General features: G+C 38.5%; 1 protein-coding gene across 12 annotated transcripts in view; it reads right to left on the reverse strand.

The window, feature by feature from the left end:
- TRIM37 (tripartite motif containing 37) overlaps positions 1-20,100 on the reverse strand; it is a 145,842-nt gene that overhangs the window by 3,500 nt on the left and 122,242 nt on the right. For 3 of the 12 annotated variants that reach the window (XM_049637771.1, XM_049637777.1, XM_049637775.1), the window contains 2 exons: positions 13,210-13,320; positions 11,228-11,859 (listed from right to left, as the gene is read on the reverse strand). In XM_049637771.1, the coding sequence (XP_049493728.1) occupies positions 11,777-11,859; positions 13,210-13,320 (194 nt within the window). In that variant the 3' untranslated portion in view covers positions 11,228-11,776. Of the gene's footprint in view, positions 1-10,555; positions 11,164-11,227; positions 11,860-13,209; positions 13,321-20,100 lie in introns of those variants that run through there. The other 9 variants (XM_049637778.1, XM_049637779.1, XM_049637781.1 and 6 more) reach the window with 5 other exon arrangements.

Below are 20,100 nucleotides of genomic sequence, written 5' to 3' on the forward strand. Positions count from 1 at the left end.
TCACTAAAATAAAAAGCACTTGCACATTGAAGGAAACTATCAACAAAATGAAAAGGTAACCTGAATGGGAGAAGATATTCACAAATGACATATCTGATAAAGGGATAATATTCAAAATATATAATGAACGTATACAACTAAACATCAAGAAAATATTCTGAATAAAATATTGGCAGAGTACCCAAACACATTACAAAGATGACATACAGATGGCAAAGACACATGAGAAGATACTCCGTTATCACTCATCATCAGGGAAATGCAAATCAAAACCACAATGAGATATATGACATCAGAATAGCTAGTATCAAACAGACAAGAAATAACAAATATTGGCAAGTATGTGGAGAAAAAGGATCCCTCATGCATGCTTGGTGGGATGTAAACTGGTGTAGCCACTGTGGAAAACAAAATGGAAATGCCCCCAAAAATGAAAAATTGGGTGCCTGGTGGCTCCATCAATCAGTTAAGTGTCTGACTTGATTTTGGCTCGGGTCATGATTTCACGGTGGGTTTGAGCCCTGCACTGGGCTCTGCGTCGTGTGGAGCCTGCATGGGATTCTCTGTCTCCCTCTCTGTCTCACCCTTCCCTGCTCATGTGCGCACACTTGCATGATCTCTGAAAAATAAACTTTAAGAAAAAACTAAAAATTGAATTACTGGGGTGCCTGGCTGGCTCAGTTGGGAGAAGTGTGTGACTCTTGATCTTGGGGTCATGAGTTCAAGCCCCACAGTGGGTGTAGAGATTACTTAAAAAAAAAAAAAATATGTAAAATAGAATTACCATGTGATCCAGTAATTCCACTATTGGGTATTTACCCAAAAGAAATGAAACACTAATTCAAGAAGATACATACACTCCTGTTTGCTGCAGCACTATTTACAATAGCCAAGATAGGGAAGCAACCCAAGTGTCTGTCCATTGACAGATGATTGGAAAAAAAAGATGTGACACACACACACACACAGGAATACTACACAGATATAAAAAGGGTTGCAGTCTTGCCATCTGCAATAACATGGATGTACAATGGATATCATGTTAAATGAAGTAAGCCAGAGAACAAATACCATATGATTTCATTTATATGTGCAATCTAAAAAACAGAAAGCAGAAACAGACCCATAAATACAGAGAACTGACGGTTGCCAGAGAAGAGGGTAGTATGGCCATCGGTGAAGGGGAGTGGGAGATCTAGGTTTCCAGTTATGGAATAAATAAGTCACAGGGATAAAAGGTACAGCGTAAGGAATGCAATTGGTGGTATTGTAATAGTGTTGTATGGGGACAGATGGTAGCTCTGTCACTTGTGAACATACAGCATAATGTATGGAGATGTTGAATTACTATGTTGTACACTGTGTATCGACTATGTATCAATTTAAAAAATACACAATTCTGAAACAAAAACAAAAAAGAAGCACTGACTTCTGCGGGCAGGTTAAGCATCCAACTCTTGATTTTGACTCAGATCATGATCTCATGGGTTTGTAGGATCAAGCCCCGCATCAGGCTCTGCAGTGGCAGCATGGAGCTTGCTTGGGATTTTCTCTCTCCCTCTCTCTCTCTGCACTCTTACTCTTGCATTCCCTACCCTTGCACTCTTTCAAAATAAACAAACATTAAAAAATAAAAAAGGAAAGGAAAGAAGAAGCAGACTGATAGGACCAAGATTTTGGGACAGAGAATTTAAAATAATTAAGGCTAGGGGTGACTGGGTGGCTCAGTCAGCTAAGCATTGGCTCAGGTCATGATCTCACAGCTCATGAATTCAAGCCCCATGTTGGGCTCTGTGCTGATAGCCTGGAGCCTGCTTCGGATTCTGCGTCTGCCTCCCTCTCTGCCCCTCTCCCACTTGAGTGCTCTCTCAAAAATAAATAAACATTAAAAAAAAAATTTTTAAACTATGGTTAATATGTTATGGAAATGGTGGACAACATATGCAAGATCTTATAGGTGGTTTTAGCAAAGAAACTATAAATAAAAATGCTAGAAATGTACTGTAATAGAGATGATGAATGCTTTTGACTGGCTCATCAGTGGATTGAACAGTGCTGAGGAGAGATCAGTAAACTTAAAGATAAATCAACGTAAATTACCCTAACTGAAACACACACACACACACACACACACACACACAGTGAAGGAAAAATGAAAACAAAATAATCCCAGAAGAGAACATATAAGAGCTGTGGGACAATATCAGTCTAACATATACATATAATTGGAATCCTAAAAGGAGAAGAGAAAGATAGGGCAGAAGAAATATCTGAATAATAGCAAGAAATTTTCCAAAAATTTAAATCACAGACATCAAATCGTAGATCCAGGAAGCTCACAGAATATATAGCAGGATAAATACTCGAAACACACACCTAGGAAAAACAAATCTCTTCCAGATGCCTTCACTGGTAAATTCTACCAAACATTTAAGGAATAAATAACACCAATTCTATAATTCTCTTCCAGAAAAGATTAATTTTTTAAGGTCAGCATTACTCTGATACCAAATAGAATGAAGACAGGAAAACTATACATACCAATATCCTTCTTGCATATAGATGAAAAAATCCTCAGCAAAATATTAGCAAAACCAGTATCACTTATTAGAATGGCTAAAATTAAAAAGTGCTGACAGTACCAAGTGTCTGTAAGATCCAACTAGAACTCTCACATGTTGCTGTTAGTAATGTAAAATGGCAGTGCCACTTCTGGAAAAGTAGGTATCCAAGGATACATACTCTTTGGAATGTCCTGAATGACCCTCAGGTTTGACAATTGCTAGAACAACTCATAGAACTTAGGGAAATACTTATAGTTTTATTATACAAAAGATCAAAACCAGGCAAAAGAAAAGATGCATACAGTCAGGTCTAGGAGAGTCCCAATGTGAAGCTTCCTTGTGACCAAAGCATTTAAAAAAGTCTTTTTTTTAATGTTTTTATTTATTTTTGAGACAGAGAGAGACAGAGCATGAGCAGGGTGTGCAGAGAGAGAAGGAGGGAGACACAGAATCCCAAGCAGGCTCCAGGCTCTGAGCTGTCAGCAGAGCCCAACGCAAGGCTCAGACTCATGAACTGTGAGATCATGACCTGAGCCGAAGTCGGACGCTCAACCGACTGAGCCACCCAGGCGCCCCACCAGAGCATTTTATCTTCCCGAAACAACTATGGATGACAATACAGAGTACTGCCTACTGGGGAAGCTCATCTGAGCTTCAGTATGCAGAGATTTTATTGGGATTTCATAAAGTAAGCATGACAGACTCACTGGCAATGAGCCTGAACTATTCAGGCTGATATCAAGTGACTATGAACCCCAATCCTCTAATCACATGATCAGTCTTTCTAACATGCCAGACCCCATCCTGAATTATCTCATTAGCATAAGCTATCAGGACCCACCATAAATAACAAAGACAATTCTATCATTCAGGACATTCCACGGAGTATGCACCCCAGGAACCAGAGACAAAGACCAGCCAGATCTTTATCACACACCCAGCAATCCCATTCCAAGGCATATATTACTCTAGAGGATGAAAACTCATGTTCACACAAAAATCTACACACAAATGTTTATAAGATTCATAATCACTGGAAATAACCCAAATGTCCTTCAATGGGTAAATAAACAGTGGTACGCCCATACAGTGAACTACTACTCAGCAATAAAGGAAGTGCTGATTCATACAACATGGATGAAACCCAATGCATTTTGCTAAGTGAAAGGCTATGACACTCTGGTAAAGGGAAAATTAAAAGGACAGAGAACAGATCATGGTTGCCAGGAGTTGTGGGGGGCAGTGGGAAGGATTTACTTAACACAAGGGAACTCTGAGGGTAACTGAACTGTTTTATGCAGTTATTATGGTGCCAGATACACAACTCTGTATTTGTCAAAACCCACAGAACTGCACTGTACCACAAAGACTAAATTTTAATGTGTGTAAATTTAGAAATCAACCAGGATATGTGGGGAGGACAAAATGCAGGCTATAACAGATGAATCTTACTTTATCACAAATGAATCATTTAATCACACTGAAGAGGATGGTGCAGAAAAGAATGAATGTAACTCTGAATCTTAGGACCTAAATAACTTTGGGAAAATGACAGGATACTGAAGGCTAAAAACAAAAAACTGTAAACCAGCACTGCCCTGTAGTTGGTAAACTTGTTCCTCACAAAGGTATAGGTAGGTCAACAGTTCCGAAACTACTTGGTTTATATATTACAGTTAAACAAGTAAGTATATATAGTGTAGCTGGGCCGCCTGGGTGGCTCAGTCGGTTGAATGTCCAATTCTTGATTTCAGAGCTCAGGTCGAGATCTTGTGATTGGTGGGATCAAGCCCCACATTGGGCTCTGTGCTGACAGTGCAGAGTCTGCGTGGGATTCTCTCTCTGCCCCTCTCCTGCTCACACACACACCCTCTCTCAAAACCAATAAATAAACATTTAAAAAATAAATATACTATAGCTAATGAGAGACAGGCTGTTAGAGAAAGCTATAATAAAAGGGAAGGCTATAATGAGCACTATGGAGTTGGGACTGGTGTTGTAGGCATCAATTACAGACTCATGATTTATCTTCTTAAAACATATTTGCATATACATACATATACAAAGACGTAGAGATGTTCGCATGACTAAGTATACAGGTGGTTTCCTATTCTCTCCATTGATAAGGACTAGAAGCAGTGACACTCCAGAAACAACACGCACACCTTAACACCCCAATCTTACTTTTTAAATACCACTGTCCATAAAAAGAGGCAGAGGAAAGACAAGATAAGCCTGGAGCATCTTGTGGGGGGAGAAGAGGAAAAGGAGGAGGAAGGAACATACCAAAAGGATACAAAAGCTAACCTGAAAGAGCTTCCGATAGCCAAAACTAGAACTGAACTTTAAAATAATGACATATTGGATCATAAAGAATAAAATAATATCCATGAGTGCACACTGATACAAATAAGTGGTCGAATAAAAAGCTAAATGGGAAAGAAGGGACTTTTCCTTACAAAATTCTAATAATAAATGTATAAGGAACAGGGAAATAGAAAACAATTAGAACACTGCAGTCATAATTGTTGTAGGCAAGATCCACCAGTAGGTGCTAAAGGTAGTAAGAGTTTAAGCAGAAAGAGTATTTGCCTCAAATATTTAGTAATTACAAAGGGAAAAACTGTAAATAAATAGTGTGAATCCTGGCAAACACCAACTTGACCACCTAATCAAGATTAGCGTCATCAATAATAAATACCTGCACTATATATAGCCCCTGATACACTGCAATGTGAAGGGCATATCACATCTGTGGTAGTTTTCCCAATAATGCTTAATCTCAGTTAAATATGAGAAAATATCAAACAAACCCAAATAAGGGAACATTCTATAAAATAATTGGTCCTCTTCGAAAATATCAAGGTCATGAAAAACTGGAAAGACTTGAGAACTGTCACTGACCAGAGGATACTAAAGAAACATGACAGCTAAATGCAATGTGGGATGCTGGACTGGATCCTGGAACAGAAAAAGGACATTAATACAATAACTGGTGGGGTGTCTGGGCGGCCTAATCAGTTAAGCAGCCAACTCTTGATACCAGCTATGGTCATGATCTCGTGGTTTGTGGGATGGAGCCCTGCTTCGGGCCCTGCGCTGATAGCACAGAGCCGCTTGGGATTCTCTCTCTCCCTTTATCTCTGCCCTTCACTTCCCTGCTCACATGTGTGCATTTTCTCTCCCAAAATAAACATTAAAAAATAAATTAACTGGTGAAATCTGAATAAATTCTGTAGTTAACAGTACTGTAAACGACTAATTTCCTAGTTTTGATTACTATTCTACAGTTATAGAAGATGTTAACAAAAGCAGAAGCTGAGTAAAAGCTGCATGATGGGTATATGGGAACTCTGTCAGGACTTTTGTATCTCTTTGTAAATCTAAAATTACCCCAAAATAAAAAGTTAAAAAAACAGGAAAATCTGGAGCTTTAAAATTATTAGGTATAAAAATGCTGGATTTGGTTCAAGTGTGAAGAACTAAAAAAAGTACCAGACCAGCAATTCATTCCATCCTTGCCAGTGGTGTGGAACCTTCAGAGAATCACCTAACCTCCCTAAACTGCATGTTTCTCTGACAAATGGGTAGGACACACAAATCATCTACCTCAACGGTTACTTAAGGATTCAATGACACAGTTGGTCAAAGCTGTCCAGAAACCATGTCTGTGCACACTGCAAGCATTAACTGCTATATCCTTTGGCTTAAGAGAAAACATTCATTAAGAAGAAATTTTCTAGGAAAGAAACACGAAATAAAAATACTAAATACTGGGGGCACTTGCTAGCTCAGAGGGTAGAGCAAGGGATTCTTGATCTGGGGTCATGAGTTCAAGCCCCAAGTTGGTGGTAGAGTTTACTTAAAAAAAAAAAAAAAAAAAATAGTGAAACAAGGTAATGGTGGAAGGAAAAGACTTAAAAGATACACAAAGTGCCAGAAAGTAGAAGCACAGTAGAGGAACTCATTGGAAATTTATGTCCACTATTCATGATTTGCACAGACTGCAGGTGATGACAGCTACATGTAGGAGAATGGGAATGAAAGGGGGGGTCTGCTCTTGCAGACCAGATCATGAACAACCAATGCGAAGAGGGAAAAGGAACTGGTACCTTCTCCTATGCCTTCTCCTCCTCTTACTGCTACCTGAAGTCTAGCATAGCCAAAGCAGGCATATCACCCCAAGGAAGAGGGAAGATTTCCTGGCACCACTGAGGAATTCAGTGCAGACTTACTATATAACGACTAGAATTTGGGAAAGTAATTATATTTTTCAAAGATCCCACTACTGGGGTGCCTGGAAGGCTCAGGTGGTTAAGTGTCTGATTTTGGCTCAGGTCATGATCTTGTGGTTGGTGAGTTCGAGCCCTGTGTCAGGCTCTATGCTGATAGCTCAGAGGCTGGAGCCTGCTTCCATTTCTGTGTCTCCCTCCATCTCTGCACCTCCCCCGCTCGTATTCTCTCAAAAATAAACAAACATTAAAAAAAAAAAAAAAAAAAGATCCAGCACTACTAAATGCTAACAGGTCCTTCACCTTTGAAATCGTTTGGTCTTCAAGAGCAATGGAATGAGAGAGGATCCCAAGCAGACTCTGCACTGACGGCACAAAGCGTGAAGTGGGGCTCGGATTCATAAACCATTAGATCATAACTGGAGCCAAGACCAAGAGTTAGATGTTTAAACCAACTGAGCCACCCAGGTGCCCCTTTCAGCCTTCTTATGATTCTAGAACAGGACAGTACCCCACACAAAAGTAAACACAAAACTAATCAAATGTTCACCTTTTTGACTTAAAAATCATGCTTTTTCAAACATAAACGTTCTATACTAAAAAAACCATGAAGTTCCCATTAATATCAACAGAGCAGAAGCCAGCAATTGTTATCTGTAAAGGGTGTGAGAGTAAATATTTGAGGCTCTGGAGCCAACAGGTTTCCTTAGCGGCTACTCAGCTCTGCCTTTGTACGGCAAAAGCAGTCACTGACAAACTATAAATGAATGGATATTAATATGTTCCAAAACCACTTTGTTTCCAAAAATAAACAGCCGTAGGGATTTGGCTCAAGGACAGTAGTTGTCTACCTAGAGAGAATGGCAGACACTTGTTAACTGAATCCCATTTTTCTCAATGGACTGAAAATTTATATATGCTGCCTATTTCTTACCATTTTATAATTCACAAACAAAATTACTTGAAGTGAACTGGAGCCCAACAAAATAGGCATCATTTTCTTCACCATAATGGAACTGCTTTTGAGTACTCATTCTGTCCTTTAGTTACCTACCAGTTAGTTCTTGGTTTTTGGTACAACATGTTTCCGACTTTAATTACAAAACAGAGAATTTTATACCAGGAGGGCAGGTTCAATATCATTTCTTTAGAACCTTGCATTTTTTGCTTTTCAAGAGATAGACTTTATTCTTAAATATGGACTCAGAATATACGAATAAGTTAGCTTCCTAAAATACATGAGAATACAACAATTAAGCTCAAATATTTTCCCTACAAAGTTTTTGTGCAAGTGTAAAGAACCAAATACTTTCCAATTTTCCTACAGCTGTAACAACCGAAAATAATCTTGCTATCAAAGTAAACTGAAATCCTACCAATTTAAAAGGGTTTCAGTTGCCCGTGTGGCTCAGTGGGTTAAATGTCTGACTTTTTTTCCTCTTCCAATGTTTACTTTTGAGAGTGCCACAGTGAGAGTGGGGTAGGGGCAGAGAGATGGAAAACGCAGAATCTGAAGCAGGCTCCAGGCTCTGAGCTGTCAGTACAGAGCCCGACCTGGGGCTCAAACTCACAAACCACGAGATCATGACCTGAGTTGAAGTCGGATGCTTAACTGACTGAGCCACCCAAACACCCTCTTTTTTTTTTTTTTTTCCAGAAAGAGACAACATGAGTGGGATAGGGGCAGAGGGATAGGGAGAGAGCAAATCCCGTGCAGGCTTTGTGCCGCCAGCTGTGGAGCCTGATGCAGGGCTTGATCTCGCAAACTGTGAGATCATGACCTAAGGAGAAATCAAGAATTGGACACTTAACCAACTGAGCCACCCAGGCACCTCTGACTCTTGATCTCAGTTCTGATCTTGATCACAGGGTCGTGAGTTGAAGCCCCATATTTTTAAAAAAAGGAAAAAAAAAAGAAAAAAAATTATGGGGAACCTGGGTGGCTCAGTGAGCTGAGCATCTAACTCAACTTCAGCTCAGATCATGATCTTTGGGTCTGTGAGATCGAGCCCCACGTGAGGCTCTGCTCGAGATTCTCTCTCTCCCTCTCTCTGCCCCTCCCCCACTAGCACCTGCACTCTCTCTCAAAATATAAAAAAAAATTTTTTTTAAATAAAATGGTCTAAACCAGCTCTCAACTTATCCAAAACAAGGAGAGCACTCCTGATTGTTTTTATACATAGCCTGAAAGCATCAGAAGAGCTAGAAAAATACTTAAGACAAAAATGTACCATGATCCAAATATCACTATGTTATTCTAGGGAATCCACTCACTAAAAAAACTGCAAGGTCATGAAAATTAAGAGCAATGGTTAAGAACATCTATGATTTTAAAAAGTATATCCAGACGCCTGGGTGGCTCAGTAAATTAGACATCTGGCTTTTGTTCTCAGCTCAGGTCTTGATCTCAGGGTTGTGAGTTCAAGCCTCACTTTAGGCTCTGCACTGGGCATGAAGCCTACTTAAAAAAAAAAAAGTATACCTCCTCCCAATAAATGAGAGAGAGATACCTCAAAATGCTACCCTGTAGATTAATGACCTAAGAGAATCTCATGATTAAATCATGTGTGCTAGAAGCTTTACAAGTAAATTTTCCCAAATGAGCAGTCTACTCTCAGGCTTCTCTTAGTTCTTAACCACATGTAGTTTCCCATATTTTAAAAATAAATAAAATTATAAAGATACACAGGAAAACACTGAGTTCTATATCAAATAAAAGTGAAGAAAGAGCTGCTAACAGTGAGAGATTCAAAGTAGTCAAACATATTTGTGTTTGCAGGTTCCAACTAATGAACCTCATTAAAAAAAAAAATCTACTCGGGGCGCCTGGGTGGCTCAGTCGGTTAAGCGTCCGACTTCGGCTCAGGTCACGATCTCGCGGTCCGTGAGTTCAAGCCCCGCGTCGGGCTCTGGGCTGATGGCTCAGAGCCTGGAGCCTGCTTCCGATTCTGTGTCTCCCTCTCTCTCTGACCCTCCCCCGTTCATGCTCTGTCTCTCTCTGTCTCAAAAATAAATAAACTTAAAAAAAAAAAAAAAATCTAATCAATCCGTACAATGGTTTGCCCTCAACACTAAAGGTGTAAAATTGTTACTTTATATCTTCATCTATTACAATGCAGTATAGAGGTTAACAAAAAGTCAGATTAAAAAAATGTCAACAAAATGTGATAAACCGAAAAACATTTCTATCTAAGAGATACTGAAATGTGTTAAAGAATGTATTAGTTATGTTTTAGAGCACTGCATGATAAACTACCTAATAACTACATGACACTACACCAACACTATCATGTTAGTAAGTGAATGCTAAATTTTTACTTCTCATATGATTATAGTACTTAAATATTTCCAACTAACTTTAAAAATTTTTTTAAATGTTTATTTATTTTTGAGAGAGAGAGAGACAGAGCATGAGTGGGGAAGGGGCAGAGAGAGAGAAGGAGACACACAATCTGAAGCAGGCTCCAGGCTCTGAGCTGTCAGCACTGGGCCTGACGTGGGGCTCAAACTCATGAACCGTGAGATCATGACCTGAGCTGAAGTCAGATGCTTAACTGACTGAGCCACCCAGGCGCCCCTCCAACTAGCTTTTAAGGAGAAAAAGCAATCATATATATTACCAAGAGTGTAAGAGTATAAAATATAAGTAAGTCTTAATTTCCTCATGCATTTACTACTAACAGTCTATAGAGCTTAACAGCCTCAACTGTACACAGGCAATGTGAATAGGAAAAAAAAGGGTGGGGGACTTCCTGTCCCACTTTTAATAAATTGCAGAGGCATAATATTTTCTCAAGTTCATTTTATTAACAAAAAGTGCGACCTGTTTTCAACAAAAGCCAACCATGAATCACAGAATTTGGCAAGACATTAGACATGGAAAAGCAAACAATCTTCATTAAGTAAAATATAAGTAGAGGAGGTGCCTCTCACATGTATTATATTCATGCTTCTTCAATAGTCTGTTACCAACTTTCAGTGTATTTTTTCACAAATGCTATAGCAGCTCAAACACAAATCCAGGAGCACAATGGAAAGTTTGGCAATTATTTTGGGCTAATTAAGTATGAAAGTAAACATTATACCACAGTTTCATGTAAACCACTGTGCAATGTGTAGGAATCTTTAAACATATTGACACTGAAAACAATGTCCAACTGATGAAAATAAAAGAGACAAGAGGGCTGTAAACTACTTGTTGCACTACAGCTGTTTAATAAAAGGCAGGAAAAACTGAAATAATTGTAAATGATCTTCCATGTGTTCATATGGAACATGACCAATTCACATGAACTTAACTCATTTAAAATTCTGTATGTAAAAGTCGTATAATAGAAAGATTATGCCATTAATCAGTGTGTCTACACCTGAACAAACAAGAAAAGATAAATAAATTAACTTTTAGTCAGCCAACATACTCCAAAGAGGAGATTCAGTCTACTTTTGCTTTATTTATTCACATAAAGTATCTACAGGGCAGAATCTATACATAAGTAATTTTTCTCTTCCCTAATTTACAGGCACTAATGAAGCTATAAACTATGATTAAAACCCAAACTATAAAGTGGTCATTTAAACACAACTGAGAATCTAGCCAAGGATAGAGGGGTACCGAGACTGAGCAAGTTACTGAGCGCATGCACGGTCTCTACGTACACTGTCCGGCAGTTAACCACCTTTCTACTGCAGGAGACAAACTGCCTTTTAGGAATATACTGATTTACTAAATTAATTGAGGACTACACTGTTAATTCATTACATTACACAAAATTCTTCCCACACTGCTAATTTTGTCCTGTGTACTAATGTCATATACTACAATTGTGCTACTTTCTAAAGTTTCAGAAATACTATTTCAGGCAGAGATGATGAAAAAAAATAAGACCAAATCTGATTATCTGACCGATGACAAATTGAGCACCAACTAAAGCAAATCTCAGGGTCAAGGTAGCTTGCAAGTCAGTTCTCTGGATTTGAAAATTACCTTCCGCTGTTTCCATCAGTATTAAAGCTGAGGTCTTCAGGGCCTATTTGTTCACCATCAGGAAAACTGGAATGCGTATCTAATATAAAAAATTAAAAGCAGATAACAGTTTTTAAAGACCAGTATTTTCTTTTCCATGTCTTTAAGTGATCTTCCTAAGCATGTTAGTTAAGTGACAAAGATTCGTGGGTTGTAGACAAACCTCTGTCTTCATAGAAAATTTGTTATCTGAATCAAGTATAAGCAAGCACAAAGGGAAAAAAAAAAAAAAAAAAACAAGAAAAAGTAAAATGTGTAATACCCATAATTAGAAGATGAAAGTCACTGCCTAACTTTGTTCTCCTGGGGACACTGTGGGAGCAGCTGAAGAAAGGAACAGGAAATGATGATGATGTATATACTTTGAAGACTGACTTTGTAAACATTAAAATGTATCTTAAGGCAAATTAAATTGCACACGCAAATATCACTAAAAAAATCCATCAGCACTCAAAATAACGTGCCCAAAATCTAGCTGCTTCTTTCAGAAATAGAAAATTACTAACAGTGTCATAATACCTAAAAACCATCAACTGCTCAGCTCTATTTTGGAAGCAAAAAACAAAAAACAAAAAAAACTAGAACTTCAGGGAAATCTGTAAAATTGTAATGCCGAAAACTGGCATAAGCCTAACAATGTTGCCATTCCAGGAAATCTTGCAGAGGAATGCTAAGACTGATCATTAAAGTCTCTGGATAAAATATTAATAATGGGTGATGGATGTTAACTAAACTTACTGTGTTAATCATTTCCCAATACATACATACTATCAAATCATTATGTGGTACTCCTAAAACAAAACAAAAATACTAACAATGACTTTATCTCAGTGAGTTTTATTCCTAAAACTATTTTGGGAGGAAGAGGAAATTTAAAAAATGATGCTTCCATAAACTAAATGCATTTCTAAGAAGTCAGAAAAAAAATCTTTTAAAAAGTTTCCTTATTAAGCTAGGCTACTAACATCTAATAACATCTGAACCCTCCCCAGGGGTTGATAAGCATTTTCTTATTATAAAAGAGCAGATAGAAAATATTTAGGTATTGTAGGCTACAGACTGCCTCTATGGAAAATCTTCTCAGTGTTGTTTTTGTTTTTAAAAGCTCTGTACAACATAAATGCTATTCTTAGATTACAGGCTATACACTAGAGCAGGTTGCTGATCCCGTTCCATTAAGTAGTATCCAGCAGGTATCTGACTAAACAGTACCTAGCACATTTTTTCAGTACTCACCATTTAGTTTACCCCATAGAATATTGTTTCACAAAAGACAATAATTAAAAAAGAAAAAGCAGCAGAAGCAGCAGCAGAAGCAAAAGAAGCAGCAGCAATAGCAGCAGAAGAGATGGTTTTATTAATCTCTGTGAAATGAGACCATGTGCCGCACCTTCATCTGGGGGCTGTGCCATGAAAGAGTCGTTAAATCCTCCCATGCTGGTGTGCTCTTCCTGCTCCTCATTCTCAGTGTCACATTCAATATCACTGTCACTACTCATTCCTGGCATGAAAGAAGGGGAGAACATGTTTCTGAAATGAAACCACTGCTAGTGAAAGGAAAACAAAGTCTCCTCGCCCACTAAACTGAGATTCCTACTGAATTTTACCCTAGATCACAAGACAATGGTAGACACCAAACAAAACAAATAAAAAAGTAACCACACAAACCTCAGTTCTCATTAGTTATTTAGAGCAGTGGTTTTATTTTTGTTCTCAAAGATTAAAATTGCCCTTTCCACAAGTAGTGGAAAGTACCTGCAAGCAGTAATTTGAAACCAGTATTAATTTCATTATATTGAGAATATTTTTTCCAAAGCAAACAGTTTTTTCTAGAGTCATAAGAGATAATAGAAACTTTTAATCCTGATTCAATATAGATGTAATCGTTTCTAGCCTAAAACATATAAATGTTATATAAATACACGGTTATACTTACACATATGCGTGTATATAAGAAATTCCAAAAACTCTTAGCAATAAATGAGTTACTATCCCATTTCGGCCTCCAATTTTGTTTTTACGTACATCAACTGACTCTTAAACGAAATATTCTAAGTGCACCCAGGTGGCTTAGTCAGTTAGGCATCTGACTCTTGATTTCAGTCCAGGTCATAATCTCACAATTTGTGAGTTTGAGCACCCTGTTGGGCTCTGAGCTGACAGTGTGGAGCCTGCTTGGGATTCTCTCTCCTCCTCTCTCTACCCCTTCCCCTACTTGTGCTTTCCCTTTCTCTGTCTCAAAATAAATAAATAAATAAACTTAAAACAAGAAAAAAGAAAAAGAAGAATTCTATAGAAAGTGCTTCTCTTTCAACAAGATAGTGACCAAGAAAATCTGGAAATCTTCCTGCTATAAACCCTTATACATGCTAAAGAAAATATAAAAAAAGGTATGTTAATGAACAGCCCATTTAAAAGAAAGAAGAGAGAGGTGCCTGAGTGGCTCAGTTGGTTAAGCCTCCAACTTCGGGTCAGGTCATTATCTCACGGCTTGTGGGTTCGGGCCCCACATCGGACTCTGCGCTGACAGCTCACAGCCTGGAGCCTGCTTCAGATTCTGCGTCTCCCTCTCTCTGCCCCTCCCCCACTTGCACTGTATCTCTTTCTCAAAAATAAATGAATGTTAAAAAAAAAAAAAAAGAAGAGAAATACACAGGTACCAAAACAAACAGGTAGGGAAAACTAACAGGTCAGATGCCACAGAAACCCAAGATTTAGATGTGAACATCTTTAATATTCCCTTGGACCCACCACAGAAAGGGAGTTGAATGACTGAAACTTATTTCCCTGCATAAAGCTAAAATTCTTATTGAAAGAACGGACTAGAAAAAGTCTGCCTACTGGTATAGGAATACAGTCTCCTGTCTGTTTCTGCTGGGCTCAGCTGATCTCAGAATTCAAACTAAGGCCTATGTGCCTAATTTAGGTTTGGGATTTAAAGTTGAGGTTTAAGTCTCAGGAAATTAATACAAAAATTGGTCAGGAGCTAGTGCTATTTGAATAAAGCAGACGGAAAATCTTCTGGAGTAAAGGTTCTAGGTAAGATGGAGTAATAAGCACATTCCATTCCATCATTCCCACTAAATGAAGCTATAAAACCTGGACAGAATCCATGAAGCAGCTCTTTAAGGGTACTGAAAAGTAAATAGGAACAGGTATATTGGTGTAGACCAGAATTTGAAGTACCACCACCAAACTGTCAGATTTAACATTAAAAAAAATTTTTTTTAATGTTTATTTATGTTTGAGAGAGAGAGGGAGCAAGGGAGGGGCAGAGAGAGGGAGACACAGAATTCGAAGCAGGCTCCAGGCTCTAAGCTGTCAGCACAGAGCCCAACGTGGGGCTCGAACTCACAAACCGTGAGATCATGACCTGAGCTAAGTCGGACGCTTAACTGACTGAGCTACCCAGGTGCCCCAAACTGTCAGATTTAAATAAGATCCGGAATCTCATAACATATTAAAAATATCCAGGATACGGGGTGCCTGGGTGACTCAGTCGGTTGAGTGTCTGACTCTTGATTTTGGCTCAGGTCATGATCCCAGAGTCATGGGATGGAGCCCTGTGTTGGGAGCCCAGCATGGAGCCTGCTTAAGACTCTCTTTCCCTCTCCCTCTGCCCCTCTCTCCCACTTGCTCGTGTTTCCTCTCTCTCTCTTTCAGATTAAAAAAGAAAAAAAAGAATCCAGGATACAATGCAAAATGAGTTCAGCATATGAAGACCTAGGAAAAGACAATCAACAAACATCAATGCTGAAATGAATGAGATGCTGGAAGTATCTAACTAACAAAGACTTTAGAGCAGATATAGAAGTGCTTGTGAATACTCTTAAAACATTTAAAAAAAAACAACAAAAAACTTCTCTGGAGGGAAGGTTCCACAATCCAGGTCATAAATTATCACGGGGGGGGGGGGGGGGGATGTTTTCAGGGGAGGGAGGGATAGATGAGGCAGAAAAAGATTCTTAGAAAGGTGTGTTCTAATTAAAATTTACAAAACAAAAAAGGCGGGCAATCCACCTGAAATGAGTCAAGCGAAATACACAAATATAAGGACAATACCATGATTTTTTCATAAATTAATATAAGGACCTGTTTGAGAAAGGAAACTTAAAAAATTACTAAACAGACTTTCTAGAAATGAAAGATACAGTCATTAAAATTAAAATATTAATAGATTTAAGCAAAGTTGGAAAAGAGGTTAGCAAACTTAAAGACAGAACTAAGGAAATTAAACAGAATATTAAAGAAATAGAAAAATGAAAATCATTAAAAAGCAGTTAAAATATAAGGGGATAAATGGTGATAGTTCCACTGTGTCAAACAGACTGCCACAGATAGCAAGAAAAACAAAGGACAGACAATGCATTAAGAGAAAACAGCAGAAATTTTTCCAAAATTAATAAAACATTCTAAATTGAATGAAAATAAAAATTCAACATATCAAAATTTGGGAGATGTGGCTATAGCAGTGCTTACAGGGAAATTTATACCATTAAATGCTTACATTAGAGAAGTAAAAGGTCTCAATGATCTAAGCATCTATTTTAAGAAACCAGAAAAAAGAGTAAATAAACTTAAAGCAAATATAAGAAAGGAAATACAGAACAAAAATAAAATTTGCAGGGAACAACAGAAAAAGAAATCAGTGACACAAGAAGTTAGTTCTTTAAAAATATCAATAAAATTGAAAAGCTTCTAAGGAGACTAAGGAAAAAGAGAACAAAATTACTAATATCAGGAATAAAACAGGGGACATCACAACAGATTCTACAGACATTAAAATGATAATAAACAACTTTATGCTCATGAAATTAAGAACATCAATGAGATGAAGAAATTCTTTGATAGACACAAACTACCAAAGGTCACTCAGGTAAAAACAGATCACCTGAATAAGTATTTTACCTACTAAAGAAATACAACTTGTAGTTAAAAGAACTTCCAACGAAGAAAACTATAGCCCCAAATGGCTTTACCAGTGAATTCTTCCTCTTCTGTTTCCAAGAAGAGTTTTGTGTAGTACTATTTCTCCCTTAAATATTTAGAAGACATAGGCTGGGTGTATGGACATTTCTGAAATCTCCTTGTTCAGCAAAGAGAACTAAAACTTTCCTGCTATAAAAAGCAAAGTACGATACTTCTTCCTTAGAGACCAAACCAGCTACTTCCATGAAGCACCACCTCCACCTTGTGGCCCTTCACGGAACTGTTGCTGAAAATACTAAAACCCACTCTACAAGTGGGTTGAAATTCCAGGCAAAGGCATAAATTTGATCTAGAACTAGTGTTTCTGAATTCCTGACAGATTCACAAACAAGGAAATCATTCTCTGGATTCTCAGGAATTCCCCAAATCTTTCAAACTCTTTATTCATTATATATCTTTAAAAGTTGGGAATTATTTTGGTCCCCAAACTTCCTATTTCTTAGAATACCACTCACTGGATTCCTATGAAGTATAGTATAAACTTATTATTTATTTATATAGTACCAGACAGGGCCACGAACACTTAAGAAAGTTCCCTAGCTTTGTGAATGTAATGAGAAAGCAAAATTGGTCTCCTGACCTCTAGCTTAATAGTTGGCCATACCCAATACTGGGTCAACAGGTCCTGCACAAATCATTGCAATCAGTGAGAGGGAAGGGGGGCACCTGGGTGGCTCAGTCGGTTAAGCATTCAACTTTGGCTTGGGTCATGATCTCATGGTCGGTGGGTTCAAGCCCCACGTCAGGCTCTGTGCTGACAGCTCAGAGCCTGGAGCCTACTTCAGATTCTGTGTCTCCCTCTCTCTCTGCCCCTTCCCCACTTGGGTTCTGTCTCTCTCTCTCAAAACTAAATAAACATTAAAAAAAATTTTTTTTTTTTTTTTTTTAATAAGTGAGAGGGAGGGACACCTGGGTGGCTCAGCCAATTAAGCGCCTGACTCTTGGTACCTCATGGTTTGTGGGTTTGAGCCCTGCATCGGGCTCCTTGCTGACAGTGTGGAGCCCGCTTGGGATTCTCTCCCCCCCACCTCTCAAAAATAAGTAAGTAAACTTAAGAAAAATATTTTTTTAAATAAGTGAGAGGGAGTGAACATAAGGTCAAACACTTTCATTGTTTTTAAAAATGAAATTAGCTGCTGTCAGTCAACAGACCACAAGCTATATGCTGTGCCTTGCCCCGTATATTGCAATGTCTACCCACTGCCTACCTAAGTAAATTAGTGATATTTTACCAACTCTAAGAAGTCGGAATACTTGACCTTTCTTAATCTTACCAGGTGTTTATAGGTTTTCAGAAAACTGGCTTTCATTGATAGTAATTATAAGATACCATTAAATGTAAGATGCCACAGAGATGTTAAATGCAGAAAACAAAATCTGCATCTTACAGTGAAATTTGAAGTAGGATATTTTTATATCACCTACCACATTTTTTGAGCATCCACTATATGCTTAGTACTGTTAGTACTGTACTTTTAGTTCTAACTCCCTTATTGATGGGTGCTCAAATTTCAGATGCTTAGGAAATATATTAACCACTTGGTGCAACAGACACTAATGTTTTACCTGCCTCACTCTTTTCTTTTTTCTTAATGTTTATTTATTTTTTGAAAGAGAGTAAGCAAGAGAGGGGCACAGAGGATCCCAAGCAGGCTCCAACGCTGTCAGTGCAGAGCCCAAAACAGACTTGAACCCATGAACCATGAGATGATGACCTGAGCCAATATCAAGAACCGGATGCTTAACCGACTAAGCCACTGGGCACCACTGCCTCACTCCTTTCTAATACAGAACCTCAATGCTGTTTGGTATCTTCCCTCTTCCATATGGCCACATGAAATGGGTCAAGGAGAACCAAATGTTTATAGACTTTGCCAAGTTTCCTTTTTCTGCCAGTGATTAATGAGATATAAGAGGATGTTAAGGTGCTCTGATGGGGAAGATGGGGAAAAAATGAGTTCTTGAGAACACTGAACATCTAAGTTTTCCAACCCTGAAACTGCCCTACCACAGTTATGTGAGACTTCATGTTAATATGACAGTATACCTTCCTTTTTGTTTAAGCGAATTGAGTTTTTGTTAACTTACATAAAAATCTCTTAACCGATATCCCAAAAGGGATCAGTTATGCTGGAGTATCAAACTGTATTTCTCTCTTAGGTTGCCAGTAAGATTTGTAACAGGCATGTCATGGCTTTTCCGTGGGATGGATATATTGACAGCCTTGACTTAACTGAAAGAGATTTGTGCTACTTCAATAGGAGCTCAATCAGACAATATTCTCTCCAGTCTTAAACTGCACAAGGAAGACACTGGTCTACCTACAAGAATTCTGCAGGGAGGGTATCAACTGGCAGCAGCATTGACAGGGATATGGGTAGTGTCAACCTTTTCAGTATCAGGCCATTAAAGACAAGATTAATGTAAGGTTGTCCCATATGGTCCCACTTAGAAAAAAGCTCTAATGCCTGTCATGTCTAAGAAGACCATCTCATTGATGGGCAAATATATTTAACAGACCTCCTTAGTAGTCCCAAATTCCCAGCCAGTAACACAAACAATGCTTTATTTTAAAGTTTCTTTTTTTTTTTTTAATTTTTTTAAATGTTTATTTATTTTTGAGACACAGAGAGATAGAGCATGAATGGGGGAGGGTCAGAGACAGAGGGAGACACAGAATCTGAAGCAGGCTCCAAGCTCTGAGCCGTCAGCACAAAGCCTGACGTGGGGCTCGAACTCACGGACCATGATATCATGACCTGAGCCACAGTCAGATATTAACCGACTGAGCCACCCAGGCGCCCCTTAAAGTTTCTTTAGGAAGATTTGAGAGACAGACAGACAGACAGACAGACAGACTGAATGACTTACCCACAGTAATCTGACACAGAAAATTTTCTTAGGTATTGTGCTCAAATAAGAGCCTTGTGTCTCCTAAGCACGGATACAAGACAAACCCATTTGTTGACTTCCTACCAAGGCTTGTAAATATAAAGAATAAAGGTTTCTTGAGAATTGCTTCTGCTGATAGAATATTACCACAGCAGCAAGGCCCCACTCTCCTCCTCTCACAAAGTAGATTCCAAAAGGCTCAGAGCTCCTTTTGTCCACTGTATTCCCTTCTTCCAGCCTCATCCATTAGTTTTCTTCTCACTGCCTATCCTGGAACTCCAGCGGTAAACAAGCTGTTTAGGTCCCAACAAACTGCAAGGATGTACTTCTGTGGCACTGTTGATTGGAATGCTTACAGCAGCTTTTCTTACTCAGTGCTGAGCTCTTTATATCATATCGC

The sequence above is a fragment of the Panthera uncia genome, chromosome E1 (assembly GCF_023721935.1).
Source record: "Panthera uncia isolate 11264 chromosome E1, Puncia_PCG_1.0, whole genome shotgun sequence".
Classification (NCBI taxonomy): Eukaryota; Metazoa; Chordata; class Mammalia; order Carnivora; family Felidae; genus Panthera; species Panthera uncia.